General features: G+C 39.9%; 1 protein-coding gene across 1 annotated transcript; it reads right to left on the reverse strand.

Annotated features, from left to right (window-relative positions):
- Positions 1–23,130, reverse strand: LOC142509748 (uncharacterized). The gene is made up of 13 exons (XM_075619584.1): positions 22,694–23,130; positions 22,236–22,579; positions 21,811–22,029; positions 21,549–21,687; positions 20,430–21,399; positions 20,312–20,314; positions 19,941–20,057; positions 19,501–19,767; positions 1,880–2,005; positions 1,303–1,573; positions 925–1,056; positions 275–594; positions 1–39 (listed from the first exon to the last, which is right to left on the reverse strand). The coding sequence occupies exons 1-13, from the start codon at positions 23,128–23,130 to the stop codon at positions 1–3; spliced, it is 3,384 nt and encodes a 1,127-aa protein (XP_075475699.1).
- Between the last annotated feature and the right edge of the window lie 2,680 nt (positions 23,131–25,810).

Below are 25,810 nucleotides of genomic sequence, written 5' to 3' on the forward strand. Positions count from 1 at the left end.
TCAAAGTGAGTTCTTTCCTTGCCCAGTTTCAACTTGTACCTACATAAAAACACATAAATAAGTATCTAATTTTCACATGCCAAATTAAATAAAAAGAAAACGCAAAAGCAATTATACTACTGAAAATAAAAGAAAAGCAAATAAAGAAAACAAAAGCAATAAAAGATACTGGTTGGGTTGCCTCCCAACAAGCGCTTGGTTTAACGTCGTCAGCCCGACTGTCACTATCTGTTCAGTTTGGTTTGCTCAATTTTACAATGTCGATATTCCTTACTTCGGTCCCATAGTAAGGCTTAACCCGATGTCCATTCACCTTGAAGGTTCTTCCATCACTGCACTTTAGCTCGATAGCTCCATGAGGATGCACCGTCCCCACAACAAATGGCTCTGACCAATGCGATTTCAGTTTACCAGGAAACAACTTCAGACGAGAATTAAATAACAATACTTGTTGTCCGGGTTTGAGCTCTCTTCGCACAATAATTCTATCATGCCATTTCTTGGTTTGTTCTTTGTAGATCTGGGCATTCTCATAAGCTTCATTTCGAAACTCATCAATCTCACTCAACTGCAGTTTTCTAATATCTCTTGAAGCTTTCAAATCAAAATTTAATTTCTTCACAGCCCAAAATGCTCTATGCTCCAACTCCAACGGCAAATGACATGCTTTACCAAAAACCAGCCTATAGGGAGACATCCCAATAGGTGTCTTGAATGCAGTCCGATAGGCCCACAATGCATCATCTAACTTAATGGCCCAATCCTTCCGGTTTGTGTTGACAGTCTTCTCCTGTATTTGTTTAATCTCCCGGTTGGATATTTCAGATTGTCCATTTGATTGAGGATGATATGCTAGTGCCACCTTGTGCTTCACACTGTATTTTGCTAAAAGTGAGTTGAAAATTTTATTGCAAAAGTGTGTACCTTTGTCACTTATGATGGCCCTCGGTGTTCCAAATCTGGTGAAGATATTCTTATGCACGAATTTAGCCACAACACGAGCGTCATTAGTATTGGTGGCGATTGCTTCCTCCCATTTCGAAACAAAATCCACAGCTAATAAAATATAAGAATTACCAAAAGAAGGGGGAAAGGGTCCCATGAAATCTATGCCCCAAAAGTCAAAAAGTTCCACCTCCAAAATATTCGTCAGTGGTAGTTCGTGAAGCCTAGAGATGTTTCCTAACCTTTGGCATCTATCACATGATTTCACTAAGGTATAACTGTCTTTAAATAAATTAGGACAATAGAAACCAGATTGCAATACCTTAGCTGCTGTTCGTGTTGCTCCAAAATGTCCACCATAAGGTGACGAATGGCATTGCTCCAGAATTTGGTGTGCTTCCACGCCATCCACGCATCTCCTTATAACTTGGTCAATACATCTCTTATACACAAATGGATCATCCCACAAGAAGAACTTGACATCATGGAAAAACCTCTTTTTCTGATGATGGCTCAAATCTGGAAGAAGTGTACCACAAGACAAAAAATTTGCAATATCAGCAAACCAAGGTAGTACAGAGTTTACCTCGAAGAGCTGCTCATCCGGATAGGTTTCCTGTATAGCTCCCTTGTAGAACCCAAAATCAGTACACGTAAAACACGTGCATTTATTTAAATTTTTTTTAAAAAATATTTATTTAAGTTTAAAAGGAATTTTTTAAATTATGGAGTATTTTATTCTATGAAAATTAATATTTTATTTTCCCTTAATTGTGGTGCAACTTTTGTAAATTTAGGAATATTTTATGTATTTGTTTTCAAGCCTCGAGTAGTCTAAATTTTATTTGGACTATACCATATATTGATTAATTAGTTTAAACCTAATCAATATATTTAAATTATTCCTAAATTTCCCTCAATCCATTCCACTTGCCTCCAATTGCAAGACTTTGTCCAAGTCTTCTCCGGAAGAAAATTCATTCCCATCAATTCTCCTCCATTTCCCCTCATTTATTTCCCTTCTCTCCTCAAGTGTTCTAGAGCTCCATTTCCATCTATTCTAGCATTAGAGAATAGCAAGAAGCTCCAAATTTCTTACTCGTGTCCGAATCGTCGAGATTTGCGAGATTTCCTACGTTTCAAGACCAAAGGCATGTATAATCTTTCGTTTTATGCATCGATCTCGTTATAGTAGATATTTTGATGTATGTTATGTGTAAAAGTTTAATTATTATGAGCAAAGTTTGAGCGATTATGCATTGAATCGATTTCTGAAGTATTTTAGATCTCAAAAAGACGTTTTGCTGTCATTTCGGTTCCTGTGTAATTTCGGTTCGTTTTCTAAAAATATTGCAACATATAGAACGTAGAACTTTTTGATACCTTCGATTTGATATAAAATTCGTAATTTTCGGACAAGAAACGAGTGAGTTATGGTTATTTTCGTGTGACTGCTCAAACCTTTGATCTTATGAAAATGATGTTCATCATGTTCTTGAAGTTATTTGTTGCAGGCTTCGTTGGGTACCACCGGGCTTGTGCTACTATATTTAGATATGTTGTGAGATGTGTTTAGGTGTTATTTGGTGGTTCGTTTGGGTCGAGATTGGCTTGGGATGTAATAGAAGTCGTAGGAAGCGAAACGATGTTGAATTACGGGTTATTGTGTATTGAAGTTGTTTGACGATGCATGGGGATGTTTGGGGTGTTTGTACGGGTTCGAATCAATGTAATAGTATCATAGGATGAGTTTTGAGGTGTTGGTTCATGGTCCTTAGGCTTGGGTTGGAAGAATGAATCATTAAGTTAGTGAATTTCCACGTCAAGAGGCTACACGGACCCCTTCGCGGACCCCGACACGGAGTTCGTGTCCGTTTTTCTTCAAAAACATGAAATTTTCGTGCCTACCCGGACCCCTACAAGGGGTCCGTGTACCCCTGTCTTTAAAATTTTTTTTTTCTTTTAGAATTTGCTTCGGGGTTCTATATCATGGTTTAGTACGATGATTAAAATTTATTTATGTAAAAATATAGGATTGTTTTGAGGTTCTATATAATGGCTTAGTACGATTATTAAAGGAGGTCAAGTTCCGAGAGATTTAGAATGTCATAAACCATTTATTTACTTCGGTGGTGAGAACGAGTACCTACGTCTAAGCTATGAAAGATAAGTGTTTGAACTCATGTTAGTATGTTGCAGCAGCGGCCCCAAGCGAGATTCAACGAATCCCTCAATGCCAAGTAAGTATGTTCGACGTGCAAAAGAAAATATTTTAAGTTATTGAGGTATGCTAAATGTCTCGTGACCAAATTATGAATGGGTTTGGAAGTCGGTGAACGTGGCCGAGTACCTCTCCCCCCCGTTAAAGCATGAACGGGTTTAGATCAAGATTGAGAAGCGTTAAAGCATGAACAGGGACCAATCCACCCGTTAAATCATGAACATGGATCTCATGTATGTGACAGTGGATCTTCCCTGTCAGCCCAGTATTGTGGTTTAGTCTGATCAGGCGTATTTATGTATGAGTCACTTGCTTTGAAACATGCCTCTACGCAAAATGATGAAGTTTATGAATGTTCAAGTATGTACAAGTATGCAAGCATGTTTAAGAAAAGTCTTATGATGATGGCACTTCTATGTTTATGTATGTATGCACAAGTTTCAAGTATGTTACGTTCAGGCTTTTAAGTATGCAAGTTCAAGTTTCAAGTACGTACGCTCTATTTTAAAGTTGCATGTGATTTTATTACGTATTACTCGTTACTCCCAGTTTATACATGTTGAGTCTTTAGACTCACTAGACTTGGTCGATGCAGGTCAGGATGCATTTGAGGAGACGAGGGGTGAGGATCAGTGAGCTGGCTTGGACTGAGCGGGAGGCTAAATCCGAGGACCGCCCATAGTTTTAAGATTTTATGCATGTTCAATTATTATAATTTTAAGGAGTGGTGTTTTCAATGTTTTAAACGTTTACTTATCGCAACTTGTTGGTAGTTGTTTTATTATAAATATTTTAGACGAGAAATTATTTATTAACGAAGTTTGATAATTTCTACTTATTTAAGAAAATTTTTATTTTTCCGCAAATTTAAAGTAGTTAAATAGTACGGTTCGTTACAGTTGGTATCAGAGCGGTGTTCTTGTAAAGGGTTATGCCTTCTGCCAGTTGCGAGAAGCTCACGAAGTCACACCTCAAGTCTGTAAATTTTAAAATTTTAAATTTTTTCATGTAGTAAGCATCAAGTCACGATTTCAGCATGTACATGTTTTAAGTTTAAATTTTGTGCATCCTACGATACTGATATTAGGTTATTGTATGCTGGGTTATGTGTTGGGTAAATTTTAGAACGCTGTGCCTCCTAGACGTTTGGTTGCCCGTGGAGCAAGGGATGAGGACAGAGAGGCTTGTGATGGGGAGAGGGCCACTCCTCCTCGCCCACCGCCAGATATGCAGGCACAGATGCTTGCAGGTATGACTCAGTTCTTCGCACAGTTTGCGGGGAACAATGCTGCAGTGGACACAGAGACGAGGCCCAAACCAGAGGCAATGTATGAAAGGTTTAGGAGGATGGATCCTAAAGAGTTCTCGGGGACTACTGACCCGATGGTGGCTGAGGGATGGATTAAATCCATCGAGGTGATTTTTGATTTCATGGAGCTGCAGGATGCAGACAGAGTCAGGTGTGCCACATTTCTTCTGTCAGGAGACGCCATGCTTTGGTGAGAAAGTGCATCAGTGTCAGTGAACTTGCAAACACTGACGTGGAATGGGTTTAAAGAAGTTTTCTACTCCAAGTACTTCACTGATGAAGTACGATCCACACTGACCAGGGAGTTCATGACGCTGCGACAGGGAGACAGCAGCATAGCAGAGTTTGTGAGGAAGTTCAAGAGGTGGTGTCACTTCGTGCCATTAATTGCAAATGATGCCCGGGAGAAGCTGAGGCATTTTATTGATGGGTTACGACCGATCTTGCGCCGTGATGTGAGGGTTGCTGGTCCGCCTTCCTATAATATTGCCGTATCTAGAGCCTTGGCGGCAGAGCAGGACCAAAGAGACATCGAGAATGATAGATAGGGCAAGAGGCCCTATCAGGCACCTCAACAGCAGCGACCCCAGTTTAAGAGACCTTTCCAGGGATAGCAGGGGAAGAGGCCATTTCAGGGACCTCCGAAGGGCAAGGGTCCTATCCCTCAGCAGAAGGCTCCTCAAAGGCCTGGTAATTTCCCGGTGTGCCCGAAGTGTAATCGCCAACATCCGGGACAGTGTTTGTGGGGATCGGGCAAATGCTTTAAATGTGGAGCCAGTGACCACATGTTGAAGGACTGCCCATAGTGGATGCAGCCGACCCAGGGATTGGTGACTCAGGGAAGGGTGTTCGCCATGCATGCTCAGGAGGCGAACCCAGACACGACCTTGTTGACTGGTATCTTATTTAATTCAACACAGTATTAGTTTTGCCATTCATGTTTTGAATTTGATTTTTTGGATTATTAGTGTGCTAGTAGTATTTTGGTTGACTTGGGTAGAGATTTTTCTACTGTGCTTGAGGTTAAGATTAGAATTTTTGGATATAAGTTTTTGTGTTGTACCAACGTCTCTCAGGAAATATTTTCATAAAGAGAGTAGCCACAAAGGCCTTGATAGATTCAGGGGCCACCCACTCTTTTATTTCGGAGATGTTCGATGATCATCTAGACGTCAAGTCTATTGGACTCGATGTGAGCTATACAGTGATAGTCCCATCAGGGGAAGAATTAACAGCTACTAGCGTGGTCAGAGACATCGATCTGGAACTGCAGAGGCCACCTAGTGTATGCCGATTTGATTGTGCTGCCAATGCTAGAGTTTGATATTATTTTGGGAATGGACTGGCTGACGAAGAACAGAGTTATTATTGATTTCCAGAAGAGGTCAGTGTTGGTAAGACCGTTGGGCATGGAGCAGTTTCTATTTGAGCCAGCTAGATGGAGGAGTTTCCCTCGCATGATCTCTTGCATGCCGGTGCGGAGACTTATGCACAAGGGTTGTCAGGCTTTCTTGGCCAGCATTGTTTCTGCACCTGACATAACCACTCCGTCATTATCTGATGTATCAGTAGTCAGAGAATTTCCTGACGTCTTTCCAGATGACATCACAGGCCTTCCACCAGAGAGAGAGGTGGAGTTCGCCATTGATCTTTTGCCAGGAACCGTGCCAATCTCTAAGGCACCGTATCTTTTAGCTCCAGCAGAGATGTTAGAGCTCAAGCAGCAGATTCAAGAGCTCCTAGACAAAAAATTCATCCGCCCTAGTTTCTCACCATGGGGCGCACCAGTACTCTTCGTAAAGAAGAAGGATAGGAGCATGAGGCTGTGTATCGATTACCGAGAACTGAACAAGGTAAAAATCAAGAATAAATACCCACTTCCAAGGATCGAGGACTTGTTCGATCAGTTGGATGGAGCTACAGTGTTCTCTAAGATAGATCTTCGATCGGGGTATCACCAGCTGAAGGTGAAAGATGCAGATGTTCATAAGACAGCCTTCAGAACCAGATATGGGCATTACGAGTTCTTAATGATGCCGTTCGGACTGACGAATGCTCCAGCAATTTTTATGGACCTCATGAATCGAGTATTTCAACCCTACTTAGATCAGTTCGTCATAATGTTCATTGACGACATTCTTATATACTCAAAGAGCCATGAGGAGCACAGTCAGCATTTGAGAACAGTGTTGCAGGTTTTGCAGAGCCACAAGTTGCATGAAAAATTCAGTAAGTGTGAATTCTGGTTGGAGAAAATAGCATTTTTGGGTCATATAGTATCTAGCAGTGGTATTGAGGTGGATCCAGCAAAGGTGGAAGCCGTTAAGGATAGGGTTGAGCCGAAAAAGTCATCAGAGATCCGCAGTTTCCTAGGCTTAGCAGGTTACTACAGAAAGTTTATTCAAGGATTTTCTTCGATAGCAGTGCCACTCACCTCATTGACTAAGAAGAATGCCAAATTCGTATGGAGTGAAGAGTGTCAGAAGAGCTTCGATACCTTTAAGCAAGCTTTTATTTCGGCGCCTGTTTTAGCCATGCCATCAGGGCAAGGCAATTTTGTGTTGTACACCGATGCATCTAAGCTCGGATTAGGCGCAGTTTTGATGCAACATGGTCGGGTTATAGCTTATGCCTCTAGACAGTTAAAAGCGCATGAAAAGAATTATCCGACTCATGATCTAGAGTTAGCTGCCGTGGTCTTTGCGTTGAAGATTTGGAGACATTATTTGTACGGCGAGAAATGCCAGATATTCACTGATCACAAGAGTCTCAAGTATTTCTTCACGCAGAAAGAGCTTAATATGAGACAAAGATGGTGGTTGGAATTGGTAAAAGACTACGATTGTGAAATTAGCTACCATCCAGGGAAAGCTAATGTTGTGGCAGATGCTTTGAGCAGAATGGTAGCAATCTTAGCACAGCTGTCAGTGTAGAGACCTCTTCAGTCAGAGATTCAGAGGTTTGGCTTAGAAGTTTATCTTAAGGACAAAGCTCCAATCTGACAGTCCAATCTTCTTTGCTGAACCGAATCCGTAAAGGACAGCCTTCAGATGAGCAATTACAGAAATGGAGACTGAAGGATGAGACCAAAGGCAGTGTACTTTACACAGTGTAAGATGATATTGTGAGATACAGAGGGAGAATGTGGGTGCCTAGTGTTGATTCGATCAGAGAAGATATTTTGTCAGAGGTGCATACATCTCCGTATTCCATCCATCCAGGAGGTACCAAGATGTACAAGGATTTGCAGATGCTTTATTGGTGGTCAGGTATGAAGCGAGACATCCGCCGATTTGTGTCTGAATGTCTCACTTGTCAACAGGTGAAGGCAGAGTATCAGAGGCCAGCAGGGATGCTTAAGCCACTTCCTATTCCCGAGTGGAAATGGGAGAATATCACCATGGATTTCGTGGTTGGTTTGCCGAGGTCAGTCAAAGGATCTAATGCCATTTGGGTTATAGTGGATCGACTAACTAAGTCGGCACATTTCTTATCGGTAAAGACGACTTTCTCCATGACTCAGTATGCAGAGCTCTATATCCAGGAGATAGTTCGTTTGCATGGGATTTCAGTTTCTATTGTGTCCGACAGGGACCCGAGATTCACCTCATCCTTTTGGAAGAGTTTACACGCAGCCATGGGGACGAAGTTGCTATTCAGTACTGCATTCCATCCTCAGACAGATGGCCAGTCTGAGCGAGTGATTCAGATATTGGAAGATCAGTTACGAGCCTGTGTGATTAGATTTCCATGGGAATTGGGAATCAAAGCTACCTCTAGTGGAGTTTACCTACAACAACAATTTGCAATCCTCTATAGGTATGGCTCCCTATGAAGCACTGTATGGAAGAAAATGCAGATCGCCGAATCATTGTGATGAAGTCGGTGAGAGATCAGAACTTGGTCTAGAGATTGTTCAGCAGACTGCAGATGTGGTGGTCAAGATCCGAGATAGGTTGAAGACCGCACAGAGTCGTCAAAAGAGTTATGCTGACAAGAAGAGGAGAGATCTTGAGTTTGCCGTAGGAGACCACGTATTCATAAAGATAACACCTATGAAAGGTGTTATGAGGTTTGGGAAGAGAGGCAAGCTGAGTCCGAGATTTATTGGACCGTTTGAAATTCTTGACCGAGTTGGGACACTGTAGAACCCAAAATCACTACACGTAAAACACGTGCATTTATTTAAATTTTTTTAAAAAATATTTATTTAAGTTAAAAGGAATTTTTAAATTATGGAGTATTTTATTCTATGACAATTAATATTTTATTTTCCCTTAATTGTGGTGCAACTTTTGTAAATTTAGGAATATTTTATGTATTTGTTTTCAAGCCTCGAGTAGTCTAAATTTTATTTGGACTACACAATATAATGATTATTAGTTTAAACCTAATCAATATATTTAAATTATTCCTAAATTACCCTCAATCCATTCCACTTGCCTCCAATTGCAAGACTTTGTCCAAGTCTTCTCCGGAAGAAAATTCATTCCCATCAATTCTCCTCCATTTCCCCTCATTTATTTCCCTTCTCTCCTCAAGTGTTCTTGAGCTCATTTCCATCTATTCTAGCATTAGAGAATAGCAAGAAGCTCCAAATTTCTTCCTCGTGTCCGGATCGTCGAGATTTGCGAGATTTCCTACGTTTCAAGACCAAAGGCATGTATAATCTTTCGTTTTATGCATCGATCTCGTCATAGTAGATATTTTGATGTATGTTATGCGTAAAAGTTTAATTATTATGAGCAAAGTTTGAGCGATTATGCATTGAATCGATTTCTGAAGTATTTTAGATCTCAAAAAGATGTTTTGCTGTCACTTTGGTTCCTGTGTAATTTCGGTTCGTTTTCTAAAAATATTGTCAACATATAGAACGTAGAACTTTTTGATACCTTCGATTTGATATAAAATTCGTAATTTTCGGACAAGAAACGAGTGAATTATGGTTATTTTCTTGTGACTGCTCAAACCTTTGATCTTATGAAAATGATGTTCATCATGTTCTTGAAGTTATTTGTTGCAGGCTTCGTTGGGTACCACCGGGCTTGTGCTACTATATTTATTTATGTTGTGAGATGTGGTTAGGTGTTATTTGGTGGTTCGTTTGGGTCAGGATTGGCTTGGGATGTAATAGAAGTCGTAGGAAGCGAAACGATATGTCGAAGTACGGGTTATTGTGTATTGAAGTTGTTTGACGATGCTCGGGGATGTTTGGGGTGTTTGTACGGGTTCGAATCAATGTAATAGCATCCTAGGATGAGTTTTGAGGTGTTGGTTCATGGTCCTTAGGCTTGGGTTGGAAGAATGAATCATTAAGTTAGTGAATTTCCACGTCAAAAGGCTACACGGACCCCTTCGCGGACCCCGACACGGAGTCCGTGTCCGTTTTTCTTCAAAAACATGAAATTTTCGTGCCTACCCGGACCCCTTGTAGGGGTCCGTGTACACCCATATTTAAAAAAAAATATTTTTTTTTTAGAATTTGCTTCGGGGTTCTATATCATGGTTTAGTACGATGGTTAAAATTTATTTATGTAAAAATATAGGATTTGTTTTGAGGTTCTATATAATGGCTTAGTACGATTATTAAACGAGGTCAAGTTCCGAGAGATTTAGAATGTCATAAGCCATTTATTTACTTCGGTGGTGAGAACGAGTGCCTACGTCTAAGCTATGAAAGATAAGTGTTTGAACTCAGGTTAGTATGTTGCAGCAGCGGGCCCAAGCGAGATCCAACGAATCCCTCAATGCCAAGTAAGTATGTTCGACGTGCAAAAGAAAATATTTTAAGTTTTTGAGGTATGCTAAATGTCTCGTGACCAAATTATGAATGGGTTTGGAAGTCGGTGAACGTGGCCGAGGACCTCTCCACCCCGTTAAAGCATGAACGGGTTTAGACTAGGATTGAGAAGCGTTAAAGCAAGAATGGGGGGACCAATCCACCCGTTAAAGCATGAACGAGGATCTCATGTATGTGACAGTGGATCTTCCCTGTCATCCCAGTACTGTGGTTTAGTCTGATCAGACGTATTTATATATGGGTCACTTGCTTTGAAACATGTCTCTACGCAAAATGATGAAGTTTATGAATGTTCAAGTATGTACAAGTATGCAAGAATGTTTAAGAAAAGTCTTATGATGATGTCACTTCTATGTTTATGTATGTATGCACAAGTTTCAAGTATGTTACGTTCAGGCTTTTAAGTATGCAAGTTCAAGTTTCAAGTACGTACGCTCTATTTTAAAGTTGCATGTGATTTTATTACGTATTACTCGTTACTCCCAGTTTATACATGTTGAGTCTTTAGACTCACTAGACTTGATCGATGCAGGTCAGGATGCATTTGAGGAGACGAGGGGTGAGGATCAGTGAGCTGGCTTGGACTGAGCGGGAGGCTAAATCCGAGGACCGCCCATGTTTTAAGATTTTATGCATGTTCAATTATTATCATTTTAAGGAGTGGTGTTTTCAATGTTTTAAACTGTTTACTTATCGCAACTTGTTGGTAGTTGTTTTATTATAAATATTTTAGACGAGCAATTATTTATTAACGAAGTTTGATAATTTATACTTATTTAAGAAAATTTTTATTTTTCCGCAAATTTAAAGTAGTTAAATAGTACGGTTCGTTACATCCCTCTTCTTTCTTCTCCTCCAGCTCAAGTCTCGACAAGTGGTCAGCCACTTGATTCTCACTTCCTTTCTTATCTTTGACCTCGAAGTCAAATTCTTGTAGAAGCAATATCCACCTTATCAAGTGTGGTTTTGCATCCTTCTTGGCGAATAGGTTGTAATGCCCGAGAATTTTGTTATTGTAATCTGAAATGATTTGTTGATAATTGATGTGATCATAGACGGAAAGGATCGGACCGGAAAAGAGGAAAGAAGAATTGAAGTATGTACAAGGAATGAGCCTCGCGCATATGCGCGACCCAGTCGGGCGCATATGCGCGAGGTAGGCAGAGAACCTCGCGCATATACGCGACCAGGACCCGCGCATATGCGTGATTTTGGCAGAGAACCTCGCGCATATGCGCCGGGAGAGGACGCTCATATGCGCGAGCTGAGGAATTCAATTTATGTCCGAGACAGAGTGTCTCGTGCATATGCGCAGAGGAAGGTCGCGCATATGCGCGAGACATGCAGCTTAAAGAAAGAGCCACCTAGACTTGGACATGCAAGATATATATATATATATATATATCAAAGTTCAATTCCGTGGAAAGGTGGAAGGAAAGAATCGAGAAAGGTTAAGAGAATTGGCCAAGTTCCTTGAATCGTAGATTTGCGATTTTTGCAAGATCCGTCTGTCTGATTTTCAATTCAACTTCGGTACCGTGTTTCTATTGACGAGAGCTTCAACTGGACGTATGTTTTCTTATGTTTTGTTATGATTTGAAAATCTGATATGATAGAAATCATGATATGACTGTTATTATCTGTTCTTGAGATTGTTGTAATCGCATAATCAAAACCAGATTGAAGAACGGATACCGTATGAAATTGTTATGATTTTCAAAATTGAATTTGATTGAGATTATATAGATTTGATATCAGATTGAGTTTGTTATCGATTATGAGTTGTTGGAATTGATATCTGATGATTTGTATTGCTGGGTATATTGAGATTGTGCAGTTATGCCGTCGAAACAGAATTAGATTGAGTTCTGATTATATCCAGTATTGAATTGAGTTGTATATTGATATTGTACTCCTCAATATTGTCATTGTCAGATTGAGTATTGACAGATTTGAATTCGAGACTTCGACTTCATTAGATTGACAAGAGAAAGGTATAAATCAATGTCGAACCGGGAAGATATGACTCGAGTTTGATTTGACTTGAGTTTCCCGAAACCACATACTTTACTTTGTTGCATTGATATTTGCAATTCATGAGATTGATATGCTTAGTCTATTGATTTAGAGCAAAGCATGTATTGATCATAGGCGGATGTGCCTAGTCATTGGCGAAGGTGCCAAGTCTTTGGCGGATGTGCAAAGACACTGGATGTTTTGTTTATATCGATTTTTCTTAGGAGCGGATCGGCTTCTATTGCGGAGATTCGGTATATTGTGCCAATGTCCAGGAACCGGGATCCCTAGATAGAGATGAGTCGAGTCTGAAATGATGAGTCCATAGTTTATTTACAGCTTTATATCGATTCATGTCTTTCAGATATTGATACATGTTATTGATATCTGTTTAATGCTTTTATATCTGTCTATATGATTGCATGTATACATGGTTTATACTGGGAGTATATTTCTCACCGGAGTTATCCGGCTGTTGTTGTGTTTGTATGTGTGCATGACAACAGGTGGAACAAGATCAGGGTCAAGAAGAGGATGAGAGATTCAAGATTAGCGTGGAGATCCAGACTTAGAAGTAGATTTGGTTTTCAGCACTTGATGTAGTTGTTGAACCTTAGTTTGAGATGAATATACTTTGTACAAGACTTGTACTTTAATGTTGATATTTATATCAGACTGATTATTATATGTTCCGCACTTGTGTGTTTTAAAAAAATAATAATTTAGACCCAGATTAATTAATTGATCCTAATGATGTTTAAGAAGACGAATTAGGTTTGGGTCCCCACAGCTGGTGGTATCGGAGCAGTTGGTTCCTTAGACTGAAATAGAAGCTAGTGAGCGGGGTAGATTGAGTTTCTTTCCTGCTTTTATGTGCTAGCATGACATCATTTTTATTGCTTTGAAATACATGATTACCTGATTATCTGATTTGATTGGAAACATGTGTTATTGATAATGAATGAGAACCGATTCTTGATCAGCAGTAAGATGATCAGAGGAGGACTGAAACAGATTTGTTGTATTTGGTTACTAATCCTTGTGATAATCAGATATGTCTCCTCGAAAAGTCCCAGAACAGGGTAGTACTTTGGCTAATCCGATGGATATTATAGAAACTCCGATGGAAACACTGCTGAAGAGGTTTCAGTCGTTTAAACCGCCAACTTTGAAGGGTACAGAGAATTCTGTTGAGTGTTAGAGTTGGCTCGATGATATAGAGATGCTGTTTGATTCTAAGGATTACACAGATGAGCGCAGAGTCCGACTGATTGGGCACCAGTTGCATGATGTTGCGAAGAATTGGTGGCTCACGACGAAGAGGGCTTTGGAGCATCGAGGTACAGTGATTACTTGGAAAATCTTTAAGACTGAATTTTATCAAAGATTTTTCCAAGTATCTTACAGGAAAGACAAGGGCGCATAGTTTGCTAATCTGAGACAGGGTCAGTTTAACATTGAAAAAATTGTGGCCAAGTTCTCTACCTTGTTGCGTTTTGCTCCACATGTTGCTGAGAGTGATGAAGCTGTTTCTGATCAGTTTATCAATGGGTTGAATCCTGAGATCTTTACATTTGTAAACACTAGGAGACCGAATAATTTTGCTGACGCCCTGAACAGAGCAAAAGGAGCTGAAGCTGGCCTGATTAGGCAGAAAGGAGCTTCGTATGTTCCTCCAGCACCGAGACCACAGTAACCACCTTCTACTCAATTTCAACAACCCCCTCCCAGATTTGATAGCACCAGTAGCAGTGGTGGGAAGATAGATCAGTTGAAAGCCAGAGGCAAACAGTTCAAAAGGCCTGGGAGCAGTTCCTCTAGCTCCAGTGGTTCTTGACAGAGCCGGAGTAGTACAGGGGTCTATTGCAGAACCTGCGGAGGGAGACATCCCATAGAGCAATGACAAGGAGCACTTGGTAGTTGCCGTATCTGCAGATAGTAGGGACACTTTGCCAGAGTCTGTCCACAGTAAGGTTCCCAGAGATCCCTGGGAGCAGAATCATCTGGATCTGTGGCTCAGACAGATAGACGAGCATCTTCTGTTCACTCCTTCCAGTCACCACCGATGACTCCTCAGTCACAGCAGAGGCCAGGAGGAAGCCAGACTGTGAGCCAGCCTTTGAGACAGCAAGCCAGAGTATTTGCTTTGATTGAAGAACAGGCCCAGAAAGCACCAGATGATGTTGTTGTAGGTAACTGTTCTTTATGTGGTTATCCTGCTTACGTATTGATTGATACGGGTCCATCCCATACATTTATTTCTGAGCGATTTGCATTGAGTCATGCATTGCCTGTTGAGTCTTTATCATCTGTAGTGTCTGTCTCTTCACCTTTAGGGAGAGGTCTTGTATCAGTGACGTCTGTTAGACATTGTATGCTACACTATGGCGGGCATGAGATTGAGTTAGATTGTATCGTACTTGGGTTGTTTGATTTTGACTGTATTATCGGTATTGATATGCAGACCAAGTACAGAGCTACCGTTGATTGTTTCCATAAGATTGTGAGATTCAGACCTGAGATGGCTGATGAATGGAATTTTTACAGTAAGGGTTCTAGATCGAGAATTCCTTTGATATCTGCGTTATCTATGACTCGATTATTACAGAAAGGAGCAGAGGGATTCCTTGTGTATTCCGTAGACGTACTGAAATCGAGCCCATCCTTGGCTGATTTGCCAGTGGTATGTGAGTTTGCTGATGTCTTCCCAGATGAGATTCCGGGTTTGCCTCCAGTCAGAGAGATAGACTTCAACATTGAATTGGTACCAGATACAATTCCTATTTCTAGAGCTCCCTACAGAATGGCAACGATTGAATTGAAAGAGTTGAAAGAGCAGTTAGAAGATTTACTGGCCAAGGGGTACATCAAACCGAGTGTGTCTCCTAGGGGTTCTCCAGTACTATTTGTGAGAAAGAAAGACGGTTCAATGAGACTCTGCATTGACTACCGGCAACTGAACAAGGCTACGGTAAAGAACAAATACCCTTTGCCTCGTATGAATGATTTATTTGATCAGTTGCAGGGCTCTTCGATTTATTCCAAGATCGATTTGAGATCTGGATATCATCAGCTGAGAGTCAGAGATTCTGATATCTCGAAGACAACTTTCAGAACCAGGTATGGCCATTATGAGTTTATTGTCATGCCGTTTGGTTTAAAAAATGCTCCAGCTGTATTTATGGGTTTCATGAACCGTGTGTTTCAGAAATATCTTGATGATTTTGTGATTATATTTATCGATGATATTCTGATATATTCGAAGAATATGATTGATCATGCTGAGCATTTGAGAACAGTGTTGAGAATTCTGAGAAAAGAGAGACTCTATGCTAAGCTGTCTAAATGTGAATTCTGGCTGAAATAAGTTGTATTTCTGGGTCATATTATATCTGGAAATGGTATATCTGTTGATCCTAACAAGGTTGAGGGTGTGATCATTTGGCCTAGACCGATATTTGTGTCAGAGATACGCAGTTTTATGGGTTTAGCAGGTTATTATCGTCGATTTATTAATGATTTCTCGAGTATTGCTAAACCTATCACTCAGTTGACGCAGAAGAATGCACCATTCGTTTGGTCAGAGGAGTGTGAGTCCAGTTTTCTAGAGCTGAAGAAGAGATTGACCAGTGCTCCGGTGTTGACTATCCCATCAGGTACTGGTGATCTCGTTGTTTATTGTGATGCTTCTCACAGAGGTATGTTCTTTATCCTTATCGACAATTGGTGTTTCAAATTTGATTAAAGATTGCTGTTTTTCTGGATTAGTATTTGAGACAGATTGTAAACCTCTGAGATTATATGTTGTTCAAGTCGAACCAGAGCTGATTTTGAGAATTAAAGCGGCACAGAAAGTTGATCAGAATGTGCAGAATTCAATATCGATGGTCAGAGCAGGGCATCAATCAGAGTATCAGGTACGTGATCATGTACTGTATGTGAATAATCGTCTAGTTGTGCCAGATGTTTCAGATTTGAAATGACAGATATTGTCAAAAGCGCACAGTAGTCGATTCAGTATTCATCCTGGTGGCAGAAAAATGTATAATGATTTGAAAAGACAATTTTGGTGAAAACAGATGAATGCAGATATTGCGAAGTTTGTATCAAAATGTCTGAATTGCCAACAGGTAAAAGCCGAAAGAAAGAAACCAGGAGGTTTGTTGCATAGTTTGTCTATTCCTGAATGGAAATGAGATCACATTTCTATGGATTTTGTGACGAAGCTACCACGTTCCTCCCGAGGTTGTGATGCGATTTGGATCGTGATTGACAGATTGACCAAATCAGCATGTTTTATCCCGTACAAGATGACGTACAGACATGACCAGATGGCAGAGATCTATGTCAGAGAAGTGGTCAGATTGCATGGAGTGCCGAAGTCGATTGTATTAGACCGTGATCCTCGGTTTACTTCGCACTTTTGGCACAGTTTGCAGCAAGCTCTAGGTACGAAGTTAAATTTGAGTACCGCATGTCATCCACAGACTGATGGACAGTCAGAGGGGACTATCCAGACATTGGAAGATATGCTTAGAGCTGTAGTGCTAGATTTTGGCACTAGTTGGCAAGATTATTTGCCACTTTGTGAATTTTCGTACAAAAGCAGCTATCAGATGAGTATAGAGATGGCTCCATTTGAAGCGTTGTACGTTAAAAAGTGCAGATCCCCACTGTATTGGGATGATATCTCTGAGGTACCTGAGACGGGGCCTGACATGATCCGAGATATGATCGAGAAAGTGAAACTGATTCAAAAGATAATGAGAACAGCTCAAGATAGACAGGCCAAATATGCCAATGTTCAACGTCGACATCTAGTATTTGAGGCAGGAGACAGGGTATTTCTGAAGATTTCTCCTTTCAGAGGTGTTGTCAGATTTGGCAAGAAAGGGAAATTGTCTCCACGATACATTTGTCCTTACGAGATTCTCGAGAAGATAGGAGACCGTGCCTATCGACTCGCCTTACTACCTTCTTTATCCGGAATACATGATGTCTTTCATGTATCTTTATTGCGGAAATATCTCCCTGATGCATCTCATATTCTTCAGCCAGACGAGGCAGAGCTTGATGAGACACTGAGTTATTTTGAAAATCCGATTCAGATTCTTGATCGTAAAGAAAAGCAACTCAGAACGAAGACTATTACGCTTGTGAAAGTTCAGTGGAGTTGTCATGGCATTGAAGAAGCTACGTGGGAGACTAAATCAGATATGAGATAGAAATTCCCAGAGTTATTTCACTGATGTGAATCTTCTTATTTAGCTTATATTCTCCATTTCTTATTGTATCTGATTCGTTATATGATTTGATTGCATGTGATTTCGGGGACAAAATCAGATCTTAGAGGGGGAGAAATGTAATGCCCGAGAATTTCGTTATTGTAATCTGAAATGATTTGTTGATAATTGATGTGATTATAGACGGAAAGGAGCGGACCGAAAAATACGAAAGAAGATTTGAAGTATGTGCGAGGAATGAGCCTCACGCATATGCGCGACCTAGTCGGGTGCATATGACCGAGGAAGGCAGAGAACCTCGCGCATATGCTCGACTAGGACCCGCGCATATGCGCGAGTTTGGCAGAGACTCTCGCGCATATGCGCCGGGAGAGGACGCGCATATGCGCGAGCTGAGGAATTCAATTTATGTCGAGACAGAGTGTCTCGCGCATATGCGAGGAGGAAGGTCGCGCATATGCGCGAGACGTGCAGCTTAAAGAAAGAGCCACCTAACCTTGGACATATATATATATATATATATATATATATCACAAAGTTCAATTCCATGGAAAGGTGGAAGGAAGAATCGAGAAAGGTTCAGAGAATTGGCCAAGTTCCTTGAATCGTAGATTTGCGATTTTTGCAAGATCTGTCCGTCTGATTTTCAATCCGACTTCGGTACCGTGTTTCTATTGACGAGAGCTTCAATTGGACATAAGTTTTCTTATGTTTTGTTATGATTTGAAAATTTGATATGAGAGAAATCATGATATGACTGTTATTATCTGTTCCTGAGATTGTTGTAATCGCATAATCGAAACCAGATTGAAGAACGGATACCGTATGAAATTGTTATGATTTTCAAAATTGAATTTGATTGAGATTATATAGATTTGATATCAGATTGAGTTTGTTATCGATTATGAGTTGTTGGAATTGATATCTGTTGATTTGTATTGCTGGGTATATTGAGATTGTGCAGTTATGCCGTCGAAAAAGAATTAGATTGAGTTCTGATTATATCCAGTATTGAATTGAGTTGTATATTGATATTGTACTCCTCAATATTGTCATTGCCAGATTGAGTATTGACAGATTTGAATTCGAGACTTCGACTTCATTAGATAAACAAGAGAAAGGTATAAATCAATGTCGAACCGGGAAGATACGACTCGAGTTTGATTTGACTTGAGTTTCCCAAAACCACATACTTTACTTTATTGCATTGATATTTGCAATTCATGAGATTGATATGCTTAGTCTATTGATTTAGAGCAAAGCATGTATTGATCATAGGCGGATGTGCCTAGTCATTGGCGGAGGTGCCAAGTCTTTGGCGGATGTGCTAAGACACTAGATGTTTGGTTTATATCGATGTTGCTTAGGAGCGGATCGGCTTCTATTGCGGAGATTCGGTATATTGTGCCAATGTCCAGGAACCGGGATCCCTAGATTAGAGATGAGTCGAGTCTGAGATGATGAGTCCAGAGTTTATTTACAGCTTTATATCGATTCATGTCTTTCAGATATTGATACATGTTATTGATATCTGTTTAATGCTTTTATATCTGTTTATATTATTGCATGTATACATGGTTTATACTGGGAGTATATTTCTCACCGGAGTTATCCGGCTGTTGTTGTGTTTGTATGTGTGCATGACAACAGGTGGGACAGGATCATGGTCAAGAAGAGGATGAGAGATTCAAGATTAGCGTGGAGATCCAGACTTAGAAGTAGATTTGGTTTTCAGCACTTGATATAGTTGTTGAACCTTAGTTTGAGATGAATGTACTTTGTACAAGACTTGTACTTTACTGTTGATATTTATATCAGACTGATTATTATATGTTCCGCACTTGTGCGTTTTAAAAAAAAAATTAGACCAAGATTAATAATTATCCTAATGATATTTAAGAAGACGAATTAGGTTCGGGTCCCCACATAGGTAGTGAATAGCTGCATGGTCAGTAAAAACAACTACCTTTGTGTCGATTAAATAGGGCATGAACTTGTCGAAAGCAAACACTACTGCAAGCATCTCCTTCTCAGTAGTAGTGTAACTCTGCTGTACGGCATCCATTGTGCGGCTTGCGTAGTAAATTGCCCTAAACATCTTTTCTCTTCTTTGGCCTAAGCCAGCACCCACTGCATAATCACTGGCATCAGACATTAGCTCAAAGGGCTCCTTCCAGTCGGGCACTATCATAATTGGTGCAGTAACTAATGCTTTTTTGATCTTCTCAAATGCCTGCAAACAATCATCATCAAATACAAAAGTGGACTCTTTTTCGAGTAAATTACACAAGGGTTTAGCGATCTTAGAAAAATCTTTAATAAATCTACGATAAGACCCTGCATGTCCTAGGAAGCTCCTTATTCCTTTGATGTTCTTTGGTGGGGAAATTTTTCGATTGCAACCACCTTGGCTCTATCTAACTCTAATCCCCTATAAGACACTTTATGCCCGAGAACAATGCCCTCTTGGACCATAAAGTGACATTTCTTCCAGTTAAGAACTAAGTTCTTTTCCTGGCATCTCTGTAAAACAAGGGATAAATTATGTAAACAATGATCAAACGAAGAACCAAATAACGAAAAGTCATCCATGAAGACTTCCATTATTTCCTCCACCATATCTGCAAATATGGCCATCATGCACCTCTGGAAAGTGGCAGGTGCATTGCATAGCCCAAACGGCATTCTCCTAAAAGCAAACGTGCCATAGGGACATGTGAAAGTTGTCTTCTCCTTATCTTCTGGCGCTATAGCAATTTGGTTATAACTTGAATAACCATCTAAAAAGCAATAATGACATTAACCAGCAAGTCTATCAAGCATTTGATCAATAAAAGGCAGTGAAAAATGATATTTACGTGTGGCATTGTTTAACTTTCTATAATCAATACATACTCGCCAGCCAGTTATAGTACGAGTAGATATTAGTTCATCATTTTCATTTCTAACCACAGTTATTCCACCCTTTTTAGGCACAACTTGTATAGGAGACACCCAACTACTATCAGAATTGGCATAAATTACACCAGCATTTAACAATTTTAGTACCTTATTTTTCACAACTTCCTTCATTGCAGGATTCAACCTCCTCTGATGATCCACATAAGGAGTATATGACTCCTCCATTAAAATTTTTTGCACGCATATAGTAGGGCTAATTCCCCTAATATCAGAAATCGACCATCCTATAGCATTTTGATATTTCCTCAATACTCTCAATAGTTTATCTATTTCAGCACGTGTAAGAGAGGAAGAGATGATTACCGGATATGTCGACTTCTCATCTAAAAATGCATAGCAAAGGTGGCTTAGCAGATCCTTCAAGTCAGGGGAAGATGGTTTTACCTCAATTTTCTCATTTACATTCAACTCCTCAAGCGGTGCATCTTTTCTCTTTTCTTTCTGCAGTGCCTCAAGAGCCACCTTTTGCTCTTTCACTTCCCGATTATCTTCATCAACAGTTCCTGTAGCACCTATCAAACAGCTCTCCAAAGGACCCCTAGTTCCTGCACATTCAAGAGACATACATGAGTTTATAATATCAATGCTTTTACAAGTGTTTACCTCATTTGATCCCTTCATGGCGTGATAGATATTAAAAATGACTGCTTCTCCGCCAACTCTCAAGGTGAGTTCACCCTTATGCACATCTATCAATGCCCTTTCAGTCGCCAAGAATGGTCTCCCAAAGATTAATGGAGCATCATGATCCTCTTCCATATCTAAAATCACAAAGTCAGCAGGAAAAATAAATTTATCCACTTTTACTAGTACATCCTCAACGATCCCACGTGGATACGTGAGACTTATGTCTGCAAGCTGTAAGGTGATAGTGGTTGGTTTGACCTCTCCAAGCTCCAGTTCCCTGTAAATAGAAAATGACATCAAATTAATACTTGCTCCTAAGTCACATAAAGCTTTACTACATTTAGAACCACCAATAAAGTAAGGAATAGTAAAACTCCCTGGATCTTTTAATTTTTGTGGTAGTTTCTTTTGCAGATGGCACTACACTCTTCAGTTAGCTTCACAGTCTCAAACTCCTGTAGCTTCCTCTTCTTAGACATCACATCTTTAATAAATTTTGCATAATTCGGCATTTGCTCCAGAGCATCAGCAAATGGTATGTTGATGTGTATCTTCTTGAAAATCTCTAAGAATTTTGCAAACTTATTATCCAAATTCTTCTTTTTGAACCTCTGAGGGTATGGAAGAGTTGGTTTAAATACTGGAGGTTGCTAAATTTCAACTTCAGCTTTGGATCCCTCAGTTTTACCTTCTTCAACTATCTTCTCACTTTCCACTCTCTCTTTGGGACTTTGTACCTCCAATTCCTTTCTACTCCTTAAAGTGACTGCCTTGCACTGCTTTTTTGGGTTAAGTTCTGTGTTACTAGGAAATTGTCCCCTGTTCTGATCTCTCAAAGCGTTGGCCAACTGCCCAATTTGCGTCTCCAAAGATTTCATTGTGGCACCCATATCTCCCATGTGAGTCTCTATATTGTCAAGACGAGACTCAGTCCTTGCCATTTTTTTCCAGACTCGGCAACAAACGTTCCTACCAAATCCTCAAATGAAGGCTTTCCTTCCCCCTTTGATGTATTGAACCCCGGTGGAGGATTCAACACATTTTTATTATTCGCATATGAAAAATTTTCATGATTTCTCAAACCAGGATGATAAGTGTTAGGGGGAGGGTTACCTCGATATCCTCCAAATCCACCAAAATTTTGGTTGTTGATATACTGAGCTTCTTCATGTAGAGATGGTTCTTCTGCAACAGTCGATGGATCCTCAATTTCCGATGTGCTCACCTTATTCATCGCTGCTATTTGTGTGGTTAATGCAGATACCTGTACAGTGAGTGATGTAATAGGGTCCACACCATACACTCCAGCTGTCATCTTCACTCCTGACCTCTCAGACGGCCACTGGTAACTGTTTATAGTCATTTGCTCAAGCAAGTCATAGGCTTGCTCAGGATATTTGGCAAAGATCGTGCTACCAGCTGCTGCATCTACTGTTCCTCGTGTTTGCCCATTTAGACTGTTGTAAAATAATTCGATGGTCAAATAGTCTTCAAAGCCATGGTTCGGGCACTTTCTCAACAACTCCTTATATCTTTCCCATGCCTCATAGAGTTGCTCAAAATCAGTCTACCTGAACGTACTAATCTCAATCTTCAACTGTGCAGACTTTGCAGGGGGAAAGTATTTTGCCAGAAATTTAGTCGCCAACTCCTGCCATGTCATGATACTCCCCAAAAGAAGCGATTGAAGCCAACCTCTTGCTTGGTCCCTGAGAGAAAATGGTAACAAATGCAATCTAATAATATCATCAGAAACATTATTAATTTTTACCGTATCTGTTCTCTCCAGGAATGTACTCAAATGAACGTGAGGATCAGAAGTGGCAGTTCCAGCAAACTGGTTTTGCTGAACCATATTGATCAAAGCAGGCTTCAACTCAAAATTATTGGCGTTGATGGTCCCTCTTGCAATACCAGAGTAATGATTGTTGATCACTGGTCGAAAGTGATCTCTGATAGGTATAGCCTCTGGCACGTTTTTTCTGTCATTCTCTCTGTGTTCAGCCATTGCTTGTATCTGTTCTCTTCTTGCTTTTCTTAATCTTCTTGCAGTTCTTTCGATCTCCGGATAAAAAATAAGCGAGTCAGAGTTTTGCGATCTTAGCATGCACTGTTGAGCAGAAAAAATGAAAAACTCAATCAATATAAAATAAAAATAAAAACTCTAAATTAAAATCTAGACTAATTGGTAACAATACTGATATAAATTCAAATTTTGACACTCCCGGCAACGGCGCCAAAAACTTGTTGCGTGTTTTCTGGATTGCTTGCAAGCGCACGACGTCAAGCTATAGTAAAATGTATTTTGAGAATGTCGAATCACACGAGGAGTGTGTATATCAACGTATATCAGTGCTTGTAATTAAAATAATCTCAACTTTATTTAGAAGAAACAAAAGAAGGTTGATTTGTTTAACAACTATATAATTGCAAATGAATAATAAACTAACACCGAATGGAGAAATATCACTGAGAGAAAGTATCTAGATAAATGATTTTACTAAGTTTCCACGATAATCATTCTCGATTGAATTTATATTGATGAATTCTAATTATTTAATGACCAAGAACACTTAATTATTTTATTCCTCCTTTCCCAAGTGACAAATAAACTGTATCATTCAAACCTCAATTCAAACATTCCTAATAAGAATCTAGATTTATATGATAAATGCACACAAAGTTCTTGCCGAAGTCTCGCTAAATTTATATTCCTTCCGAACAATATAAATATTCAACGACGCGTTTCTAATGATCTGTAATCCTATTCTCTCTCCCGAGTTGTAGGATTAATCAAATAACACACAATTTATGGCCAGTAAATTGCAGTCAAAACAATACAAAGAAACCCAATTAAACAAGAAGGAATTCAATCATATAAAGAACCGAGTCAAATTATCGTATCAACAAAGCTACGTCATTATCTAGACTAGAAAATTAGTTCATGACGAAATCTGAATAAAACAACGCATGTTTAAAGATTTAGACATCGAAATACACGAAAATACAAAAACGAATGAATATATGACAAATCCAAAGTGTCGTCTCCATTCCCAGATCCGCAATTCTTCGTATTTGTGATCGTTCTTCGCACTTTGGATCTTCGTCTCGTGTGCGTGTTGGTCTCCTGTGTGTTTTTCTCTCCAAAAAATGGCCCCCTTGCTCTGAACCCTTGATTTCTTCTTATATCCATGTCTGGGCCGCGAGTCGAAGCCCATTTAATCTTGTTTCGCCGCCATTAGCGCCGCGGCGCTGAGTAAGTAGCGCCTAGGCGCCCGTCAATTGTGAAGGTGTGGGGACCCGGACGCTAATCATATTCTTAATCATCATTGGGACAACTTAATCAATTATAATAAACAGGGTCTAATTTTTTTTTTCTTTTTAAAATACAGTATTAAATGCTGAACGTAATGGAATTTGTCCCGATCTTTTGAAACAAGTAACGATTTTTGTGATATTCACCTCTAAGCGATTATAACTTAGCAACAAATATCAACGATAAAACAATTGAATTTCAAACGAACCATCAAAGAACTTGTTTTGACAATCCGTGCGAAGAACAATCGACAAACGCCACAAAGATGCAATCTTTGATAAGTTTGATTTTGATAAACACAAAGCACAAGCTTTGCAAATTGAGAGAAAACTCAAGAACTTTTATCTATCATTCATCATAATTCATTCATGGTCTGATACACTAAATATATATTCAATAAAGTATGAAAAAGTAGTGTAAAAAGACTTAATTATGATAACAAGCAAATTTGACACGGAAGTTGACAAAAGACCGCGGGTGCGCTGCAGACAGGACCGCGGGTGCGGTGCCGCTTCGGCGAAGTTCGGATGTAAAGGACCGCGGGTGCGGTCCTTTTAGGAGCGTGGGTGCGCTCGCCTTCTGACCGCGGGTGCGGTATAGTTTCGGCAATATTCTCTTAAATTTGATTATTATGGACCGCGGGTGCAGTCCCTGAACTGGCGCGGGTGCGCTGTACCTTCGGCAATTGCATTTGAATAACATTCCAAAAACCTCCAATATTATTCCCATGATTCTCAACCTCCTCTAATTTAGACATCCAACTTGTAGGACTTCTTTGATAGCTCATCATGAGTCCTTGAAGTGCATCTTTAAACTTCTTGCTTCGTCCCCTCGTTATAGGTCCGTCGGGCAACTCCAACGACTCCCATGCTTTCTTTGGTGCTTGATCAACCACATTTGCATCATTCTCCCCTTCTTGAAAAGGATTTGTCCTCAAATCTTGATCATCTCCTACATCAAACAACGAAAGATCACTAACATTAAAAGTAGAGCTGACTTTATACTCACCTGGCAGGTCTAATTTGTAGGCATTGTCGTTGATCTTTTCAAGCACTTGAAATGGTCCGTCACCCCTAGGTAAGAGTTTTGAACGTCGCTTTTCTGGATATCTTTCCTTCTTTAAGTGCAACCACACCCAATCTCCCATTTCAAAAACCATCTTTTTCCTTCCCTTGTTGGCTTGCTTTGTGTATTGAAAATTCTTCTTCTCGATGTTATCCTTGACCTTCTCATGCAAACTTATAACGAATTCAGCTTTCTTCTTGCCATCCATATTCAACCTTTCACTCATAGGTAAAGATATCAAATCCAGCGGAGTCAAAGGATTAAAACCATATACAATTTCAAATGGTGAATAATTCGTAGTAGAATG

Source organism: Primulina tabacum, chromosome 1 (assembly GCF_025594145.1).
Source record: "Primulina tabacum isolate GXHZ01 chromosome 1, ASM2559414v2, whole genome shotgun sequence".
In the NCBI taxonomy this organism is placed as follows: domain Eukaryota; kingdom Viridiplantae; phylum Streptophyta; class Magnoliopsida; order Lamiales; family Gesneriaceae; genus Primulina; species Primulina tabacum.

What these genes read in the sequence shown, in the direction of transcription:
- LOC142509748 (XM_075619584.1), bottom strand. Translation starts at nt 23,130, where the DNA reads ATGGCTGAACACAGAGAGAATGACAGAAAAAACGTGCCAGAGGCTATA. An exon ending in TGGATTTGGAGGATATCGAG is followed by an intron (nt 22,030 to 22,235) that starts GTAACCCTCCCC and finishes TTGACAATATAG; the next exon opens with AGACTCACATGGGAGATATG. An exon ending in AGCCTTACTATGGGACCGAA is followed by an intron (nt 40 to 274) that starts GTAAGGAATATC and finishes GTTTTTATGTAG; the next exon opens with GTACAAGTTGAAACTGGGCA.